The 15,163-nt window shown below is 47.3% G+C and overlaps 1 protein-coding gene across 5 annotated transcripts in view; it reads left to right on the top strand.

The window, feature by feature from the left end:
- Positions 1 to 15,163, top strand: part of GAS7 (growth arrest specific 7) — a 98,193-nt gene that overhangs the window by 48,979 nt on the left and 34,051 nt on the right. For 4 of the 5 annotated variants that reach the window (XM_062010494.1, XM_062010495.1, XM_062010497.1 and 1 more), the window contains exons 3-5: positions 8,396 to 8,467; positions 9,206 to 9,291; positions 12,465 to 12,518. In XM_062010494.1, coding sequence (XP_061866478.1) covers positions 8,396 to 8,467; positions 9,206 to 9,291; positions 12,465 to 12,518 — 212 coding nt within the window. The remainder of the gene's footprint in view (positions 1 to 8,395; positions 8,468 to 9,205; positions 9,292 to 12,464; positions 12,519 to 15,163) is intronic. The other variant, XM_062010496.1, reaches the window with a different exon arrangement.

Here is a 15,163-nt window from a genome sequence, read left to right on the forward strand (position 1 = left end):
GGTGTGTTCTCTGGAAGAGGAGCCATAGGATCAGGCTGCCATGCCGAGTTCAGAAGTACCATGTGCTCAGAATGCACAGCTATGAGGTTACCCATACGGTTGCTCAGTGTCTTTGGGAGTGGTTTACAACTGTGTGTGGGTGGTAGATTCAGCAGGAAAATATTTGATTATGCTGAAGAAATTATGTGATGCTCTGCAGCTGTAATACCTCTTGCATTAGTCAAACAATAGCACTGCAGCTACCTTGTCCCTCACATTAAAGATGACTTAGATATATTTAGGATACAAGTGTGCGTGTGGCTTGCTGCCATCTTGCATTCTCAGCTGAGGTCAGCCTTACGTGGTGAGTCCTTATTTCCAGGCTTTTCTTGTGTCCTTGCCATTTATTAAACAGCTGTCTGTCTCCTGGAAAGCAGGAATTCTGCTTTCACATGATCTTGATCCTAATTAAGGTCCATATAGTCTCATTTTCACAAACATCGTTAGTAAAGTGGCACCTTCAACAGCAAGTTCTGGGGCACAGACATTCAGGCAGTCCTGAAATGTGTAGCTACAAGCTGTCATTTCCCTGAAAGGGATCCCAAGTTCAGCATCTCAGACTTTTAGGAACATTTTCTTGATCTGCCTGAAAAAATATGAATTACTTAGAATCTTCCTGGCACCACCAGCCAGCTTTTCTGTTTCTGACCCCCTTTCCAGCTTACCTTGAATTACCCTTCACCTTTCATTCCACTGAAGTTCCTAACTCCCAACAAGTCTCTGATCCAACTGTGCATCCACTGCCACTTGCATCATGCCTCCTGACTCCAGGAAGAACCACATTGTGCTTTTCTAGCCAGCACCCAGACAATAGCTGAAGACTCAGTGCCTCAAATGCATTGCATTTGCCTCTCAAACCTAGTATTTAGAGACATTAAACATCCAATGGCTAGTGGGCAGTTTGTCCTTGTCTTGCAAGCAAATTTCCCAGGGCACCAAACCAGTATCTGCTAAAACATCCCATTTTGAGTAGGGTTTATCTAAGCTCCATTGGAATCCACAGCTAGAAACTCCACCAATCTATGTCCTCCTTGGGTCTTTTCTACAGGCTGTTGTCATGATCAGCACCTGACACAGCATGGGCAGATAAGGAAGGGTAACTGGTTCTGGTCATGTTGTATGCAACACCTTTGTCATTAGGACGCTCAGTGGGTCAGAATACCCATGAGAAACCAAAGAGACTTCTGTGTTTTCAAGTTCACCATCCTAAAATATATTGTTCACTAATCTTATGTCTCATAGCTCCTAAGCAATGCCAGAGGTGAGAGCATTGTAACATTAGTATGTCGCAAGCTCAACCGTTCCTTCCCAACACTGTAAGCACATAAAAAGTATGAAATTAAGCAGCACCAAGGTGCAAAGGAAACCTGCCTACTACACCATCATCAGCTATGAAAGCAGTTTTAATAACACTGTATTTCACCAGGTAATTGGAGGATGACAACAGACTAAGGAGAATTTTCTACCCTATGATCACAGAGTGATATTTGCATATTCTCTCTGATGCTGGTGTGAATGGGGAAGGGTGAATACAGGGAGTGGCTGTGCATGTGAGATATATCTTGGCAGCCCAAGCACAGTCTGGAAGGAATCTGGCTAAGGGTGGCCATAAGGCTATTAATAACAGTACTTCCATAACTTTACCTCCAACCTCTACCACATCTTGTACTCTTCATTTTCAGAGAATAAACAAGAGTTACTTTATCTTCTCTTGGTTAGAAAGCAACCTCAAAGCAGTGAGGAAGTTCACCACTTGCAGTTCTTGCCTCTTCTGAAGTACTTGAGAAATCAGTGGATGGTAGGACGATAACCACAACCTACTCTAATACTTCTACCTAATATTTTTCCATTTCTCTGAGTCAGTTATGAAGCTTGGATGGATTTCATCTGTGGGTTGAGGTTTTTCTTTCATATCTCACCAGCTATGGTCAACACCTACTCCAACTACAATTATAAGTTGCAGCTGAAAAAAAGTGGTCTGTGGAGACACCTAAGACATGTCAAGCATTTTTGTTACATGTTTTGTCTCAGACAGATGAAACTTTTTAGTGTCAGTTTCCCTCTGATACAGGATGCCCTAGCTAAAGGATGCTATAGAAACCTGCCCTGGTAAGGTGGCCTAAAACCTAGAAAAACAAAGTGTGTCTCAGAAAGTGCTGGAAATAGCATTTTTATCACAAATAAGCCTGCAGTGAAGGACTTGCTTTTGTTGCATGGTGTTTGCAAAAGGAGCAGCATGGTATAGATCCCAGTGGTCATTTTGAAAGATGGAGTAAGGACTCTTAGCAGCAGCTTCTGAGGCAGCAACAAGCACTTTTGCCCTCAATGCATGGACAGAAGATTTCAAGAACTGTAGGATGGTGTCTGTCTCCATGGCATTACTTTGGGACCAAGGATGAAAGCTGTGTGTCAGCCTCAGTCTCTCTTTTATTGAACTGTCTGTGGAATGGAGCTGCATTTCAGTTGCAATTCCTGCTGAACTAGTTCATGCACTATGTGGTGCTCTGCTTTCAGCATTTGTGAGATTCGGTCTTATGTTTCATACAGATGCAGTGAGATTTGCATCTGCCACTACTGCCTTGTCTCTTTTTGTTAAGTATGAAGATGGAAGGAAAGGTTGGGGTCCTGGAAGGCCCATGATGGACTGTGACCTTGCAATGCAATGTGAGGACACACTGTAAAGGACCATTTTGCAGTTCAGAGGCTCATGCATAGGCCTTTCAAGATGATGTTGCTATAGGTGGCCCATAGTGGGTTTAGTTACTACAGGGTTTACTGTATCAAAATGTTGGAGCACAAAGATGAAAGAGCTGCTATGCTGAATCAGGAGGGTCTTCAGACTCTGGTCTGCAGAGGTCAGGAGGAGAAAGCCAGGATGGTTCTTCCTAGCCTGGAGTCAGTTCTGTGAACTGATACAGAGGTGAGATCTCTTCATTCCAATGAAACAAAATCTCTTTGTGATCCATGTCCTCTATAGATATGGAGGAAAACATTTTCCTTGGACTCTCATTCACCCACTCCTTGTGTTTCTAAAGTTTTGAAAGGTTTACTCCAGTCTTAGGGCATTGTGAGTGTTTTCCTCTGCTTCCATGCACAAACCCACACACTCCCCCTGCCTTTCCTTTGGGCTGTTTTCTCCCACACACCGCATCAAGAAATGAAGTGCCATGAAATACTTTCTGATTCATCACAAATGTGGTGAAGATCTTAGTCAGAAAGGGGAGATAAGGTGTGAGGGCACTGACAGAACCTTGTTTCCAGCTAGCAAGGTGAGGTTTGCTTCCAGCAAAGCCAGCAGAGTGGGGTGGCTTCAAGCACCCTGGAGATTTGGACTGGGGAGTGTAGTGTTGCAGTTAAAGGAAACCTGTTTCCGAAGTAGGGCTGTTTGCATTCCTTCAACTCACAGCTCCAACCAGTTTGGCACTTTGGGGAGTCACTGGCAGGCCACAAGCCTTGCTGAAAGCCTATGGAGATGCAGTGGAGCAACAAAGGAAGGCTAGGAGGTGTGCAAACTGCATGTACAGGTGACTCCTACATGCCATTGGCGAGAACAAAGTGAATCCAAAAACAATGAGGAAAGACTGTGAGGCTTGCTCTGTGCTGCTGCAAATTTCACCTCTAATTATGCATGTTTTGAGGAACAATTTGGGAGAAGCTTTCAGGGTTTCTTCTTGTGGCATTGAGGAGTGACAAGTTCTGTTGCAGTTCTTAATGTCAGAGTGACCTGTGCAGCCTGCACAGCTTCTCGCCATTCAGAGCAGAAACTGGGTTTGGAGCTGCTCAGCATTACAGTTTTATTGCTGTTAAAAGCAAAACAAGCTCCAAACCTATTTATAAAGACATGAGATAGCATGTCTTTATACCAGTAGCTGGGTGACACATTGTAGCAGCTACAGATCCTTGAGACTAGGGAAAGTTTCTGCACAGTAAGGAAACCCAGAGGTCTTCTGGCTTTCTCTGCCCTGTTCTCATAGTTTGGCCAATGAAACTGTGGAGCATTTAGCTCTTAAGGTAGAACTACACGTGACATCATGCAGAGGTACCAAATCCATTCCTGAAAGCAGTGTAAACATACTCAGAAGGGATTATGCTAGACCTCAAAGCCCTGTTTGGCTGATGAAGTGTATTCAGACTGGAAAGCAGGTGCTTTGACCTCTGAATTCATGGAGAAAGGGCACAAAATTCCTCTTCCAGCTGCTACACTTTGATCACAAACATCATCTGCATTGGGATCTCCTCAGAAACTGTTTCTTGACTAACATGACTTCCCAGAGTGTGTGGCTATCCGAAAGCCTGATACATCATGTCATTTCTCTTTCTGCCAAACAGATGCAAAGTGAACTTTCTTCCTCCAAACACCACAGGTTTCCGCTTTGCTTTGAGAGGAAATGTTAAATCACATCTGTGAAAACTCTCTTTGGTTCTCTTGGCATGTATAGCTTGGGCCTTGTAACTATTTTTCTTCTCACTATGTCATTTCAGTTTGAACAAGTGGGTTTCTGCTGCCTTGCTGTTCAGTAACTAATCTCCAGGTATCTCTCAAGACTTCAGGACTTCTTTCTGTTCACAGACATCCTCCACAGTCCAGAGAGGGAGAAGGAAACTACTGATTATTCCTTTCCCTCATTGGCTAAGTAGAATAGTTAACATGTGTCTGCTAAGGGAGGATAGAACTTGTCAGTGATAGTCTGCCAGTGTTAAATCACATGCTTTCCAAAATCCTCTCTGGAAAATTGGATGCAATAGAAAATCTTGTCCAATATTTAATCTATCCCTAATAGCAGTGATCATTGTTTTACCACAGGGTTACAAGTAGTCTTCAGGTTTTCCAAGATCAAAGGCTGCAATTGGTACACCAACACAAGGTTCTGTCTTTGCTATATCAAGGAGGGTGGTATGTCTCACCAAGCATTTCCTGTGTAGTTGTGGGAAAAAATCACACCACACCACCCTCCTTCACTTCTAATAATGACTAAACTGCAGAGAAATTTGTAATGTCACAGCTTTGTCTTGGTAAATGTAGTTGCTTCCAGCAGATGGCATTACAGCAGTGCAGTGCTGATCCAGGTTACTTCCTATCCCTGCTTGGGCTGACAGAATAATCTGTTACTCTGAGCACTGAAGAGGATTCTCACAGTAAATAGGGTTAAAAGTCTTCTTCTTTTCATTTCCTACCCAATACAAGATGTTATTCTATTTTAGGCATTTTTATAGCTTTTATTTTTCAATGTGTGTAGCTCTCCAATCACCTTACTAAATTTGTCAAGACTGAGTATTTTGGATTGTACTAGATAATATACTAACCATTGGGCACTGCTCTTTCATGTATAAAGTTTCTGCCCTCTGGGCTTTCTGTATGGCAAAGGGGGAGAATTAGGCACTTGACACCAGCTTCACAGCAGCTAGCAGGTGAAGTAGAGACCAGATCCAAGAAGCAGCTGCTAATTTAAACCAAGTAATGAAATTTCAAATATATTTCTTAGGTTTTTAGGTACATTCCTCTGCACAGTTCCAAAAATGATTACAAAATTGTAGACAGATAAGCTTTCATGAAAAAAAAACCCCAAACCAAATATGAATGTAACTGTTTTTGCTGATAAAGTCAGTTCTGACCAAAGCATGTTACCCCACTGACTGGGCATCAGCACAGTATGACTGGACATCACAGCCCTTCCACACAAATTTCCAGAAGCCACTCTTTAAGACATTACACTTCAATGAAGTCAAATAGCATTATTAATCAACAATTTACATTAGAAAAATAATCTACCAGCCCCGTGGGTAGCACATTCCATTGTTTACCTTTGCATTACAATAAACGTACATTAGAATTTGTCTTTAATTAACCACTCACTTGTGCATTTGAAGCCAAGACAAACTGACTCATAAAAGGCAACTCTTAGCATTTGATTTTCCTTCTGTTTAGTTAAAACACATTCCAGTTCTTCATCGTTGACCTAGCATGGAATTTATTAACTTGCAACCCAATTCACAAAAAGCTGAGCAAGATTAACATTTTTCCCCGTGATTCATCAAAGCTTGTAGTCCACCAGGTTTTGCACTTGCAAGGAAAAATAAAGCTCAAAGTATTTTTCTTTGCAAGAAAAAGTGTGCTGTGGCTTGGGAAGAAGGGGAGAGAGGGGGAAGCAGGGTGTGTGTCTCAAGGATCTGGGCATCACAGGTATGGGGGATGGCACCTTTCCCCATTTGGGATGTGTAATCTTGAGTCTTTTCCTGAAATAAGGAATCACAGAATCATTTTAGTTGAAAAAAAACTGTAAGACCATCAAGCCCAACTCCTCTCTTCACACTGACAAGCTCACCACTAACCCATGGCCTTCAGCACCTCAGCTCCATGGCTGGGCACTCCCCCAGCTCCCTGGGCAGCCTGGCACAGGGGCTGACACCCCTCTCAGGGAAACAGTTCTGCCTCAGCTCCAATCTCAACCTCCCCTGGGGCAACTTGAGGCCATTTTCTCCTGTCACTTGTTACTTGGAAGCAGAGACCCACTCCCAGCTCCCTGCAGCCTCCTGCCAGGGAGTGTCAGATTGCTCCTGTCTCCCCTCAGCCTCCTCCAGACCAGACACCCCCAGGTCCCTCAGCTGCTCCCCATCACACTTGTGCTCCAGCCCCTTCTCTAGCTCTGATGCCTGTCTCTGAATACACTCCAGACTCTCAGTGTCCCTCTGGCAGTGAGGGGCCCAACACTAAACACAACTCTCAAGGTTCATCTTCACCAGAGCTGAACAGAGGAGGACAATCAGTGCCCTGGTCCTGCTGCCACACTATTTCTAATGCAATCCAGGATGTCCTTGGCCTTTTTGGCCGCCAGGGTACACTGCTGGCTCAGGTTCAGATGCTGTTGATCAATATCCCTAGGTCCTTTCCCTCTGGGCAGCTTTCCAGCCAGTCTTCCCCAAGCATTGCATGGAATAGTTGTGGCTCAGGTGCAGCATCCAGCACCTGGCCTTGTTAAACCTCATACAACTGGCCTCAGCCCATTGATCCAACCTATCCAGGAACCAAAACAATCCTTGAGGACATCTCTATGTGTATATATGTGCATGAATTTATATATAAAGACAGATAAAACATTAATCCTTTTTTTACCCAATAGGCCTTCAATGGCTCTTGAAGCCCATTAACCCTTTGTTGCTCAAATAAGCACTTACCCAGGACAGGAGGCTTTACATGTCCTGATGGAAGTGCTGACTCCCAACCCTAAACTTTTATGCTCAAGCCCTCTTTCAGCCTTTCTTGCTCCATTACCACATGACTATGTTCATCCAGAGTTTGGAGATGCAGGATTTCAGGCTTTGGCAGGATTAGGTGGCTGTTGGTTGGAACTTTGGGAATGGCAGTTTCAAATTAAGTGGCCAAAATAGTAATTTGACTTGATGAGACTCACTTGCTTATTTCTTTATTTTACATTGGCAGACAGTCAGTATTATTTATCTGGTTTGCTACCAGTATGTTTATTCAAAAGGGATGGTGGCTTGGGCTTTCTAGCAAGACTTCTGCAGAAGTTGCTGTTCTAACTCTGTTTGCAACTTTTACAAAGTCTTGCAATTAAATCCTCTCTGTTTAGCATGTGGTCAAAAATAATTTTCCATTTCCTGAGAAAATGAGCAGAATGGTTAAACAACAGAGCAAACTGAGTGAGGAAAAGCAGCAGCAGTCTTTTCACTAGCAAAACTGTTGTGACATACATTTACATATCCCAGCTGCTATAGGACCCAAGTGGAAAAAAGAAAATTTGCCAGGGAAGTAGCATTTTTGAGGAAAAGAAATGTGATGGACTGTGTATGTATCACTAAAACCACCTCTCTGAATCATTCACAGCTGCCTTTCATGCCTCAAAGAGCAGGGGCAAAGGCACTGCCACTGCGTGGTCCTTGTTCTCAGGGTAAGGACCACGTCTATCTGGGCTGCAGGCAGGTCTCTGTGTCTGCAGAGGGCTGCAGGTAGGATCATAGGCTGGGCTTGATTTAACTACACCTGGAAAGGCTGTCTTCAAAGATCGTGGAGTCAGCTTACAAGCAGTGATCTGTGCTACAGCTGCATCTCTGCTTTCTTGTTGAGCACAGCCCTGGGGCAAACCTGCACTGGAAGAACCAGTGATGCAGCTCTCAATCTGCTCTGTTTCCACCTATCTCAGCTGTCTGCCAAGGGAGCGACAGCAGAAAGAGATGGGAGGAGATGGGAAGTGCAGGGAGGTGCAGGCATTTCCCTCACAGTGGGACAACCTGCTTCAGAGAACACTAAGGGTCTGACCCGTTTCTATGTGTGTAATAGACATAACTGGTGTGTGTGCAAGGCTTCTGTCACCCTTACATAGATGTTTCCCTTCAACAGAAACGACCTGGGAGCGGCCAAGCAGTGTGCCTGGGACTCCAAAGAGCCCTGTGTCACAGAAGAGTTCTGCAGGTACTGTTTGATGCTCTGGCTGACCGCTGCATTGGGTGAATCTGCTTCTCTACCACTGAGCGGAGCAAAGGAAAATGTTGTGATTATGTGGGATGTACACTTGAAGTACACGGTCACATGAATGTACCAGAGTAAACATGGTGGGGCTTTCCCTTCTGATACACCTTCTTGCCTGTTGTTTCCCTGATGGTGTATCTTCTGGATGGTTGTCTGAAGCATCTGCTCAGAGCTGAGATGGCTCCTTCCTTGGAGCACAGAGGCAGATGGTGGCCCAGGAAGCCAGTGGGGTGCCAGCTCTGGGAGGGAAGGACAGGCTGCCTTTCCCAGTCCTGCTTTCTGCCAGGGCAAGGAAAGCAAAAAGCTGCAGAGGGATGTGACCTGACTGTAGCTTTTCCAAGAAGAGCAGATGTGCACAATGAAGCATTTACCAACTCTTTTGAATTTGGAGGTCTCTTTTTCTTGTCTCTTTCTCACTCAGTAACTCCTGTCATAAGTCCTGATAAGAGCCTGGTGTAGGATCCAGAGTGCAGGAGTGGGCCCATGAGCTGAGCTTTCTGTAGAGTCCAGTTCTGGATCTTGCAGAGTTGGAGCTGACACATCACATTACCAGGCTGTATGAGGAGAAGCATCCATAGTTTCTTAGGCTGGAGGCAGTGAACACTCCAAAAAAGCACTGTGATTTCTATCTGTGTATTCAGTGATATGAATGTGCTGCTAACAGTCCATCTGTTCTTACAGTGAATGGCTACCACATCTCCGGGACCCCGGTACACCAGCTTGACTCTGGTCATGTGAGCCTCCGAAAAGCCAGTGCAGACCCTCAGGTAAGTTTTTTGGGGAAAAGCCAATGGTGTTCAAGCACAAATGTGTCTTCACTTCAGCAGTTTAGGAATCTGCCCAGAGCAGGAGGTCAATAGGCATTTTCTTTTAGAAACTATTAGATCAGACAAATTTGCTGCATCTAACGTAGTTAGTTTTCAGGTCCAACTGGTAAAACAGCATGGAATGCAGGATGCTTTGGAATTTTTTGTCCTATCACTCATTTCTGAAAATCCACCATGCCCTTTCAGTCACTATTAACAACCCTACAAATTCTCCTGCCACTCCAGCCTGAAGCCTGGGCCTGTCTCCAGCACAGTCCTCTCTCTGTAGACTCCCACATCTGCCCATATCTGTATCTCATTGTATTTTCATGCAGCTCCAACTTTCCCTCCCAAAGACAGAATTCACAAAGAATTTGTCCAAAGCTTTTTTCTCAATTACTTCATCCATTCTCACATGTCCTTTTACAGGCCCTCCTCTGTGCCTTACATAGCCTGTGCCTCACCCATCTCATCACCCTGGGCTGGCGTTCCAAATGCTGACCCGTGGACAGCCAGTCTCCCCTCCCCAGCTGTCCAAACTTTCAGTAACTATCCCTGCACTTTTTCTTGCATCACTTCATGTCCCTGGGAGAGTCTTCCCTGCAGGTCTGCAGATCCAGCACAGGGCCCTCTTCCAGCTCCTCCCATGAAACTCTTCTTTGCTCCCTGCTAAGACTGCAGCAGTTGAATAGCTGGTGGGTTGCACTCCCCTTGGGTTGTGCTTCCCTGCCTTCTGGCATTTTTCCACCCGATGGTACCAGACCCAAGTTCTTTGTTTCATTTCTGTATTAAACCAGTAGGTTATTCTGCAGTGAAACTGCTTAAATACTCCCAGGGAAATGCATGTCAGATTTTTGTGCTGCTACCATGCTGCCTTGGCTTGCCTCTTGCTCTCATCATCCCTCTAATGTTCCTTATTTCTTGGTCTAAATTTTGTGATGTCTGCCAAGTGTTTTCCTTCACCCACTTTCTTGCCCATTGCCTTCTAGGTAGTGACCTTCCACTTCACCTTTATGTGTGCTGTTTCAGCTAAGGCAGCATTTCTAGGTTTGCTTCCCCACCAGTGGATTCATGGTACAGTCTTTGGACTGTACCACTTTGGACTCTCCCTTCTTTCCACATCAAACATCTTGCACTTAACTGTCTGTGATGCTTCTTTTCTGAGCAGTTTGAGCGGGCTGGAGGCAGAGAATGTGGGCACCTAAACTAGGACAAAAGCATTTTAGCAACTGATGTAGCACATTACCAGACACCCCTGTCCACATGTCTACTGTGACTCTCTCAGAGAACCTGAATAATCTTGCAGGCTGTGACTTCCTTTATAAAAAGCTGTGTTAATCCTTTTTGCAAAGAAAAAAATCATTTCTTAAGGTATCTGATTCACAATGTTTTTGCAGTTGGCTTGGTACACAAGTCAGATTAACTGACTCCCCCAGAACTTCCTTTGTAGCAACACTTGCCGCTTTCTATTTTTATCATGCTGAGTCTGACTCAAGTTTATAGCCACCTTTTTGGTCAAATTTACATCTGAGATATATGCAGAGTCCACTGCCATGCACTGACACTTTCATGGCTTTTCTCATTCAACAGCCTCCATGATACTTTCCTTCCATCTCTCCTTTATTACAGGTTTTTCCAAATTGAAGTCCTGGCTTCATTCCTGCTTTGAACTTGTAACTAGTTTTGAATCTATAACTAGGTGCTGGTGCCATTAATTCTAAGAGCAGCTTGTGTCCACGCCCGCTTGGGAACCTGTTTTCTGGGATCTATGTCTGCTTTTGCAGAAGAGTCCTTAGTAAGGAAAACATCTGACTTGGTTGCAAGATACTGTTCTCTGCACTCTCAAAGTCTCATATACTTTTGGTCAGTCCTTCTCCTACTTGCCTGTCTTGGGCCATCCCGAGCTGCTTTGGCTTGACTACCTCCTTCTCTGTCCCTGGCACAGGCTGCCTGCTGCAGAGCAGCTTCCAGGATGCTTTCTTAGACCTGGGCAGCAGCCATCATGCAAACAAACGCTGGCAAGATCCCTCAGGCAGGCGCAGCCACATTTCTTGGAAACAGGTCGAGGGGGAAAAAGCCACAACTGAGAACACAGAGCTGTGCAGTGCTGGGCGCAGGGCCAGGCCTTGTTTATGGCTTCCTAGAGAGCAGCTAAATGCTGCCCGTTCAGGTTGTCACAACTGCCACAAAGGGAGCAGCGGCAGAGCTCGGGCAGCCGGCGTCCCGCGGGCCAGCGGCGGGCCCGTCGCAAACCGGCCCCGGGCCCGTTGCTGCTGCCGTGGCTGCGGCTGCAGCCCGCACGGAGCTGTGCGGGGCACGGCACCCACACTGCCCTCCCGCAGCAGCGCTGCGGCCGCGGTGCCAGGGCAGCGGCACACGGGGCAGCGCAGCGCGGTGCCAGCCCGTGCTGGCTCCCGCCGCTCCCCGGCCGACAGCCCTCGGGACGCCGGGGCAGGACCGCAACGGGGGCGATGGGGCGCCCGCACCTCCCCGGCAACGCGGGTCGGCCCCCTCCAGCATCCCCCAACAGCCCGGCGCGGCGTGATCGAGAGGCGGAGCGCGGGGCCGGGGCCGCCCCGAGGGCTCGGCCGCAGGCGGAGGGGCGGGCGGGCAGCCCGGCACAGCTCAGCACGGCCCGGCCCGGCACGGCCCGCCATTGGCCGCGCGGGCTGGCGGCGGCGAGGGGAGGCGCTCTGCGGGCGCCGGCACCGCCTCCCGCTCCCGCACGAGGTGCATCGTGCGGTGCAGAGCCGTGCTGGTCTGTGCCGCGGCCAGCGGTGCCAAGCCGTGCTGAGCTGTGCCGCGTCCGGCGGTGCCGAGCCGTGCTGGTCTGTGCCGCGGCCAGCGGTGCCGAGCCGTGCTGAGCTGTGCCGCGTCCGGCGGTGCCGAGCCGTGCTGAGCTGTGCCGCGTCCAGAGGTGCCAAGCCTCGCCGCGCTAACTTTTAGCCAGCGTTGCCTCGCCGCACTGATTCGTGCCCAGCGTTGCCGAGGCGCGCCGAACCGTGCCGAGCCGCGCCGAGCCGCGCCGTGCTGCCGGGCCATGGGGTCCGCCTAGCGCCCGCCCTGCGCGGCCCTCGCCCGCCATGCTGGGCTCGGAGAGCGGCCGTGACGATGCGTTCCGCTTGTCTCCACAGACCCCCGGGTCCCCGGCGGCACCGCGGCGGCACAGCAAGGAGAGCAGCCTGACGGTGAGTCCGGCGGGGCATCGGAGCTTGGGCCAGGGGGGCTGGGGGAGGCGGGCGGGCAGAGCCTCCACCGCCACTAGTTTGAGTGTTTAAGTACTAATTAAAGTCCGGAGCCCAGGGAGGGTTTGGGATCTCCGTGCTGGGCGGAATTCCGGTATCATTTTCGCTTTGATTCTGGTGGTTCTGGGATGAGCGAGCGGAAAGGACAGACGGAGGAAGGAGAACGCGAAATCAGATGATGCTGTCTATGAACCAGGTGTGTCCTGAGCAAACTTCCTCAGGGAACCATCCCCCGTCCCCGATGGAGTCTTGCCCTGGCAGGGCAGAATTTTTCCCCAAAGAGACGTTGAAAGGTATTTTTCTTTGCCAGTGTCCAAGGGAAGATTTTTGATGGGAAGTATAGGCAAAGATTTTAGATTCCACTATCAAGTTAATCTTACACTTGCTTTTAATGTTAGTAATTAAATGCAGCTGACTCGATTAAGAAGTTCTCAGTATCATGTTTACAGCAATTAGTGTGTTTTGTATGCCAGGTGACCTCATCTGGGACATGGTTCACATTTCTGGACTCCCCAGTGCGGGACAGATGTTTAAAAACGGGAAGGAAATCAAAATAGATTGATGAAAGTGGCTGAGAATAGAAAGGCTTATTTAAAAGGGAGTAATAAAGAAGATAAATGAGCAGATAAATGAATTGCAGTGATAAAGGAGAGGCAATAAACATGCTTACGGCTGCAAGCATTGGCAGGCTATAAAATCCACGAGAACAAAAGGAACAAACTCATGTTATACATCGTTGTTAACTGTTAGCATGAGGAGAAGGTGCTTGTCTGCATCATCACGCACAGCCTGTCGATTTATCTATCAATGGGCATGATTCCCCGGGTTTTTGGTGCCAGGCAAGGGTTCAAAAGAGCACGTACAGGTGTCTGACTGGAGCACAGGTCAGTCATTGCCTGGGGAAAAAAAGCTATCTTCAGTAGTTCACTTGGTTATCTGAAGCAGTTGTTACCAAAAAAAAAGGTGTTATTGCTGTTGATTAGTGTATTGTATGTTGTGAAGTAAATATAAATCTGTAGGTTTGAGCAGATTTGCAAATATCCAGGGGAATCAGCTGCAGGGCCTCGAGTGCTACAGTGGGCTAGAAATGTGTCTGAGCCACTTCATGCAGCCCCTTGCCCACCTGAGTTGAAGGAGCAAGAGCAAACCATGGGCTGAATATATGTCTGGAGAGACCAGCTACGGTCCCAGGCAGGGTTGCACTGGCTTGGAGGGTGCAACACAGGAGTGACAGCATTTGTTTTTCTGGAATACTTTCTGCTTACATGAGTGAGGATTCAGGCTGTTCACGGAAGGTGGTTTTCACTGTCTTACTTGCAAGCCCATGTGCCATGTAGCGTCTGTAAAGCAACAGTCTTGTGCGTTATGTCAGGGTCACTGGGTGTACATTTCTCCAGCAGAAGTCCAAAGCTTTCAAGTACGATGCATCAGACAGACAAAAACAAGCTAATTTTAACAGCTGTTTGCTCCAAGCCATTGCCTGCATCAAAGCAGCATTGTGAAAAACAACATTCTCATAGTGAGCATCAACTGTAATGTAATTTCCCTCCCTGTCTCCTAGGAGGTTATATTTGTTCGCTGCCACTCAAGCTGACGTTGGGATGTTCTGGTTAACAGAGCTGCAGGGCACATCCTTAGCTTGCTGTCAGATGTTTTTTCCTTGGTCTGTAGCAGTGCTCAGGCAGAACCTCTTCTTGCAGAGGGGAATTCTGTGATTAACTTTGGGGCTTTCAGTCCAGCAATCCTCCCCTCAAACTGAAATCCTGTGATATGCAAACAGCAGACATCAGGTGAGGTCCAGCCTGACCAGTGCCTGCAGCCTGGCTGTCTCTGTTTCACTGCTTTCAGCAGAGAAGTGGGAGTTTGTTCCCATCTTCCTAGGAATGCATCTGACTTCTCTACATCCAAATAGCCATTTGGGATCCTATGCTCTGGAAATCATAAAGTCAGATGGGAGTTGGAATATTCCTCATCTGTATGCACCCAACAAGAACAACAGCTTGGTGTTTTCTCTTTGGTAAATGGATCTTACCAATGCTGTGGTGTCTGTTTTCTTTGGAAGGTAAAACCCTGCTGGGCTCTTTCAGAGGCTGTTATGAAACTGCTGCTTGCACAAATTATTGATGCTTACCTAGGAAGCAGCAGTGCAGGTCTGTGGTCTGAGCTCTCTGTTGATTTTGCAGTTACTTTCAAGGTGCAGTCCTTAGTTTTAGACTGGATGGTTTTGTGAAGAGCTGTTTCTCTGGCTGTGGGTTCCTGTGGAAGCTGAAGCTTCTTTAACATAGGTGAGGAGGAGTTAAATGGAGAAGAAACGAGGGAATATCGACTCAGGGATGGAGCTATGTCTCATTTAAAGAGCAATAAACCTATGGGATGATAGGGTATGTCTGAGTGTGGGTTTTTTCTGGCATTTATATTGCGTATGTTGGACACATAATGAACATGTGCTGCAGATGGGAAGAGAGGCAGCCCACACGCAGTAACTTGGGATGTTCTGCTGGTGTGCTCTGCGGCACAGGATGAGGCTGGAGGTTTGGCACCATTCTCCCTTCCACCCCAGGGCTGACTGCATAGCAGAAGCTGTCAGA

The sequence above is a fragment of the Colius striatus genome, chromosome 18, assembly GCF_028858725.1.
Source record: "Colius striatus isolate bColStr4 chromosome 18, bColStr4.1.hap1, whole genome shotgun sequence".
NCBI classification, from domain to species: domain Eukaryota; kingdom Metazoa; phylum Chordata; class Aves; order Coliiformes; family Coliidae; genus Colius; species Colius striatus.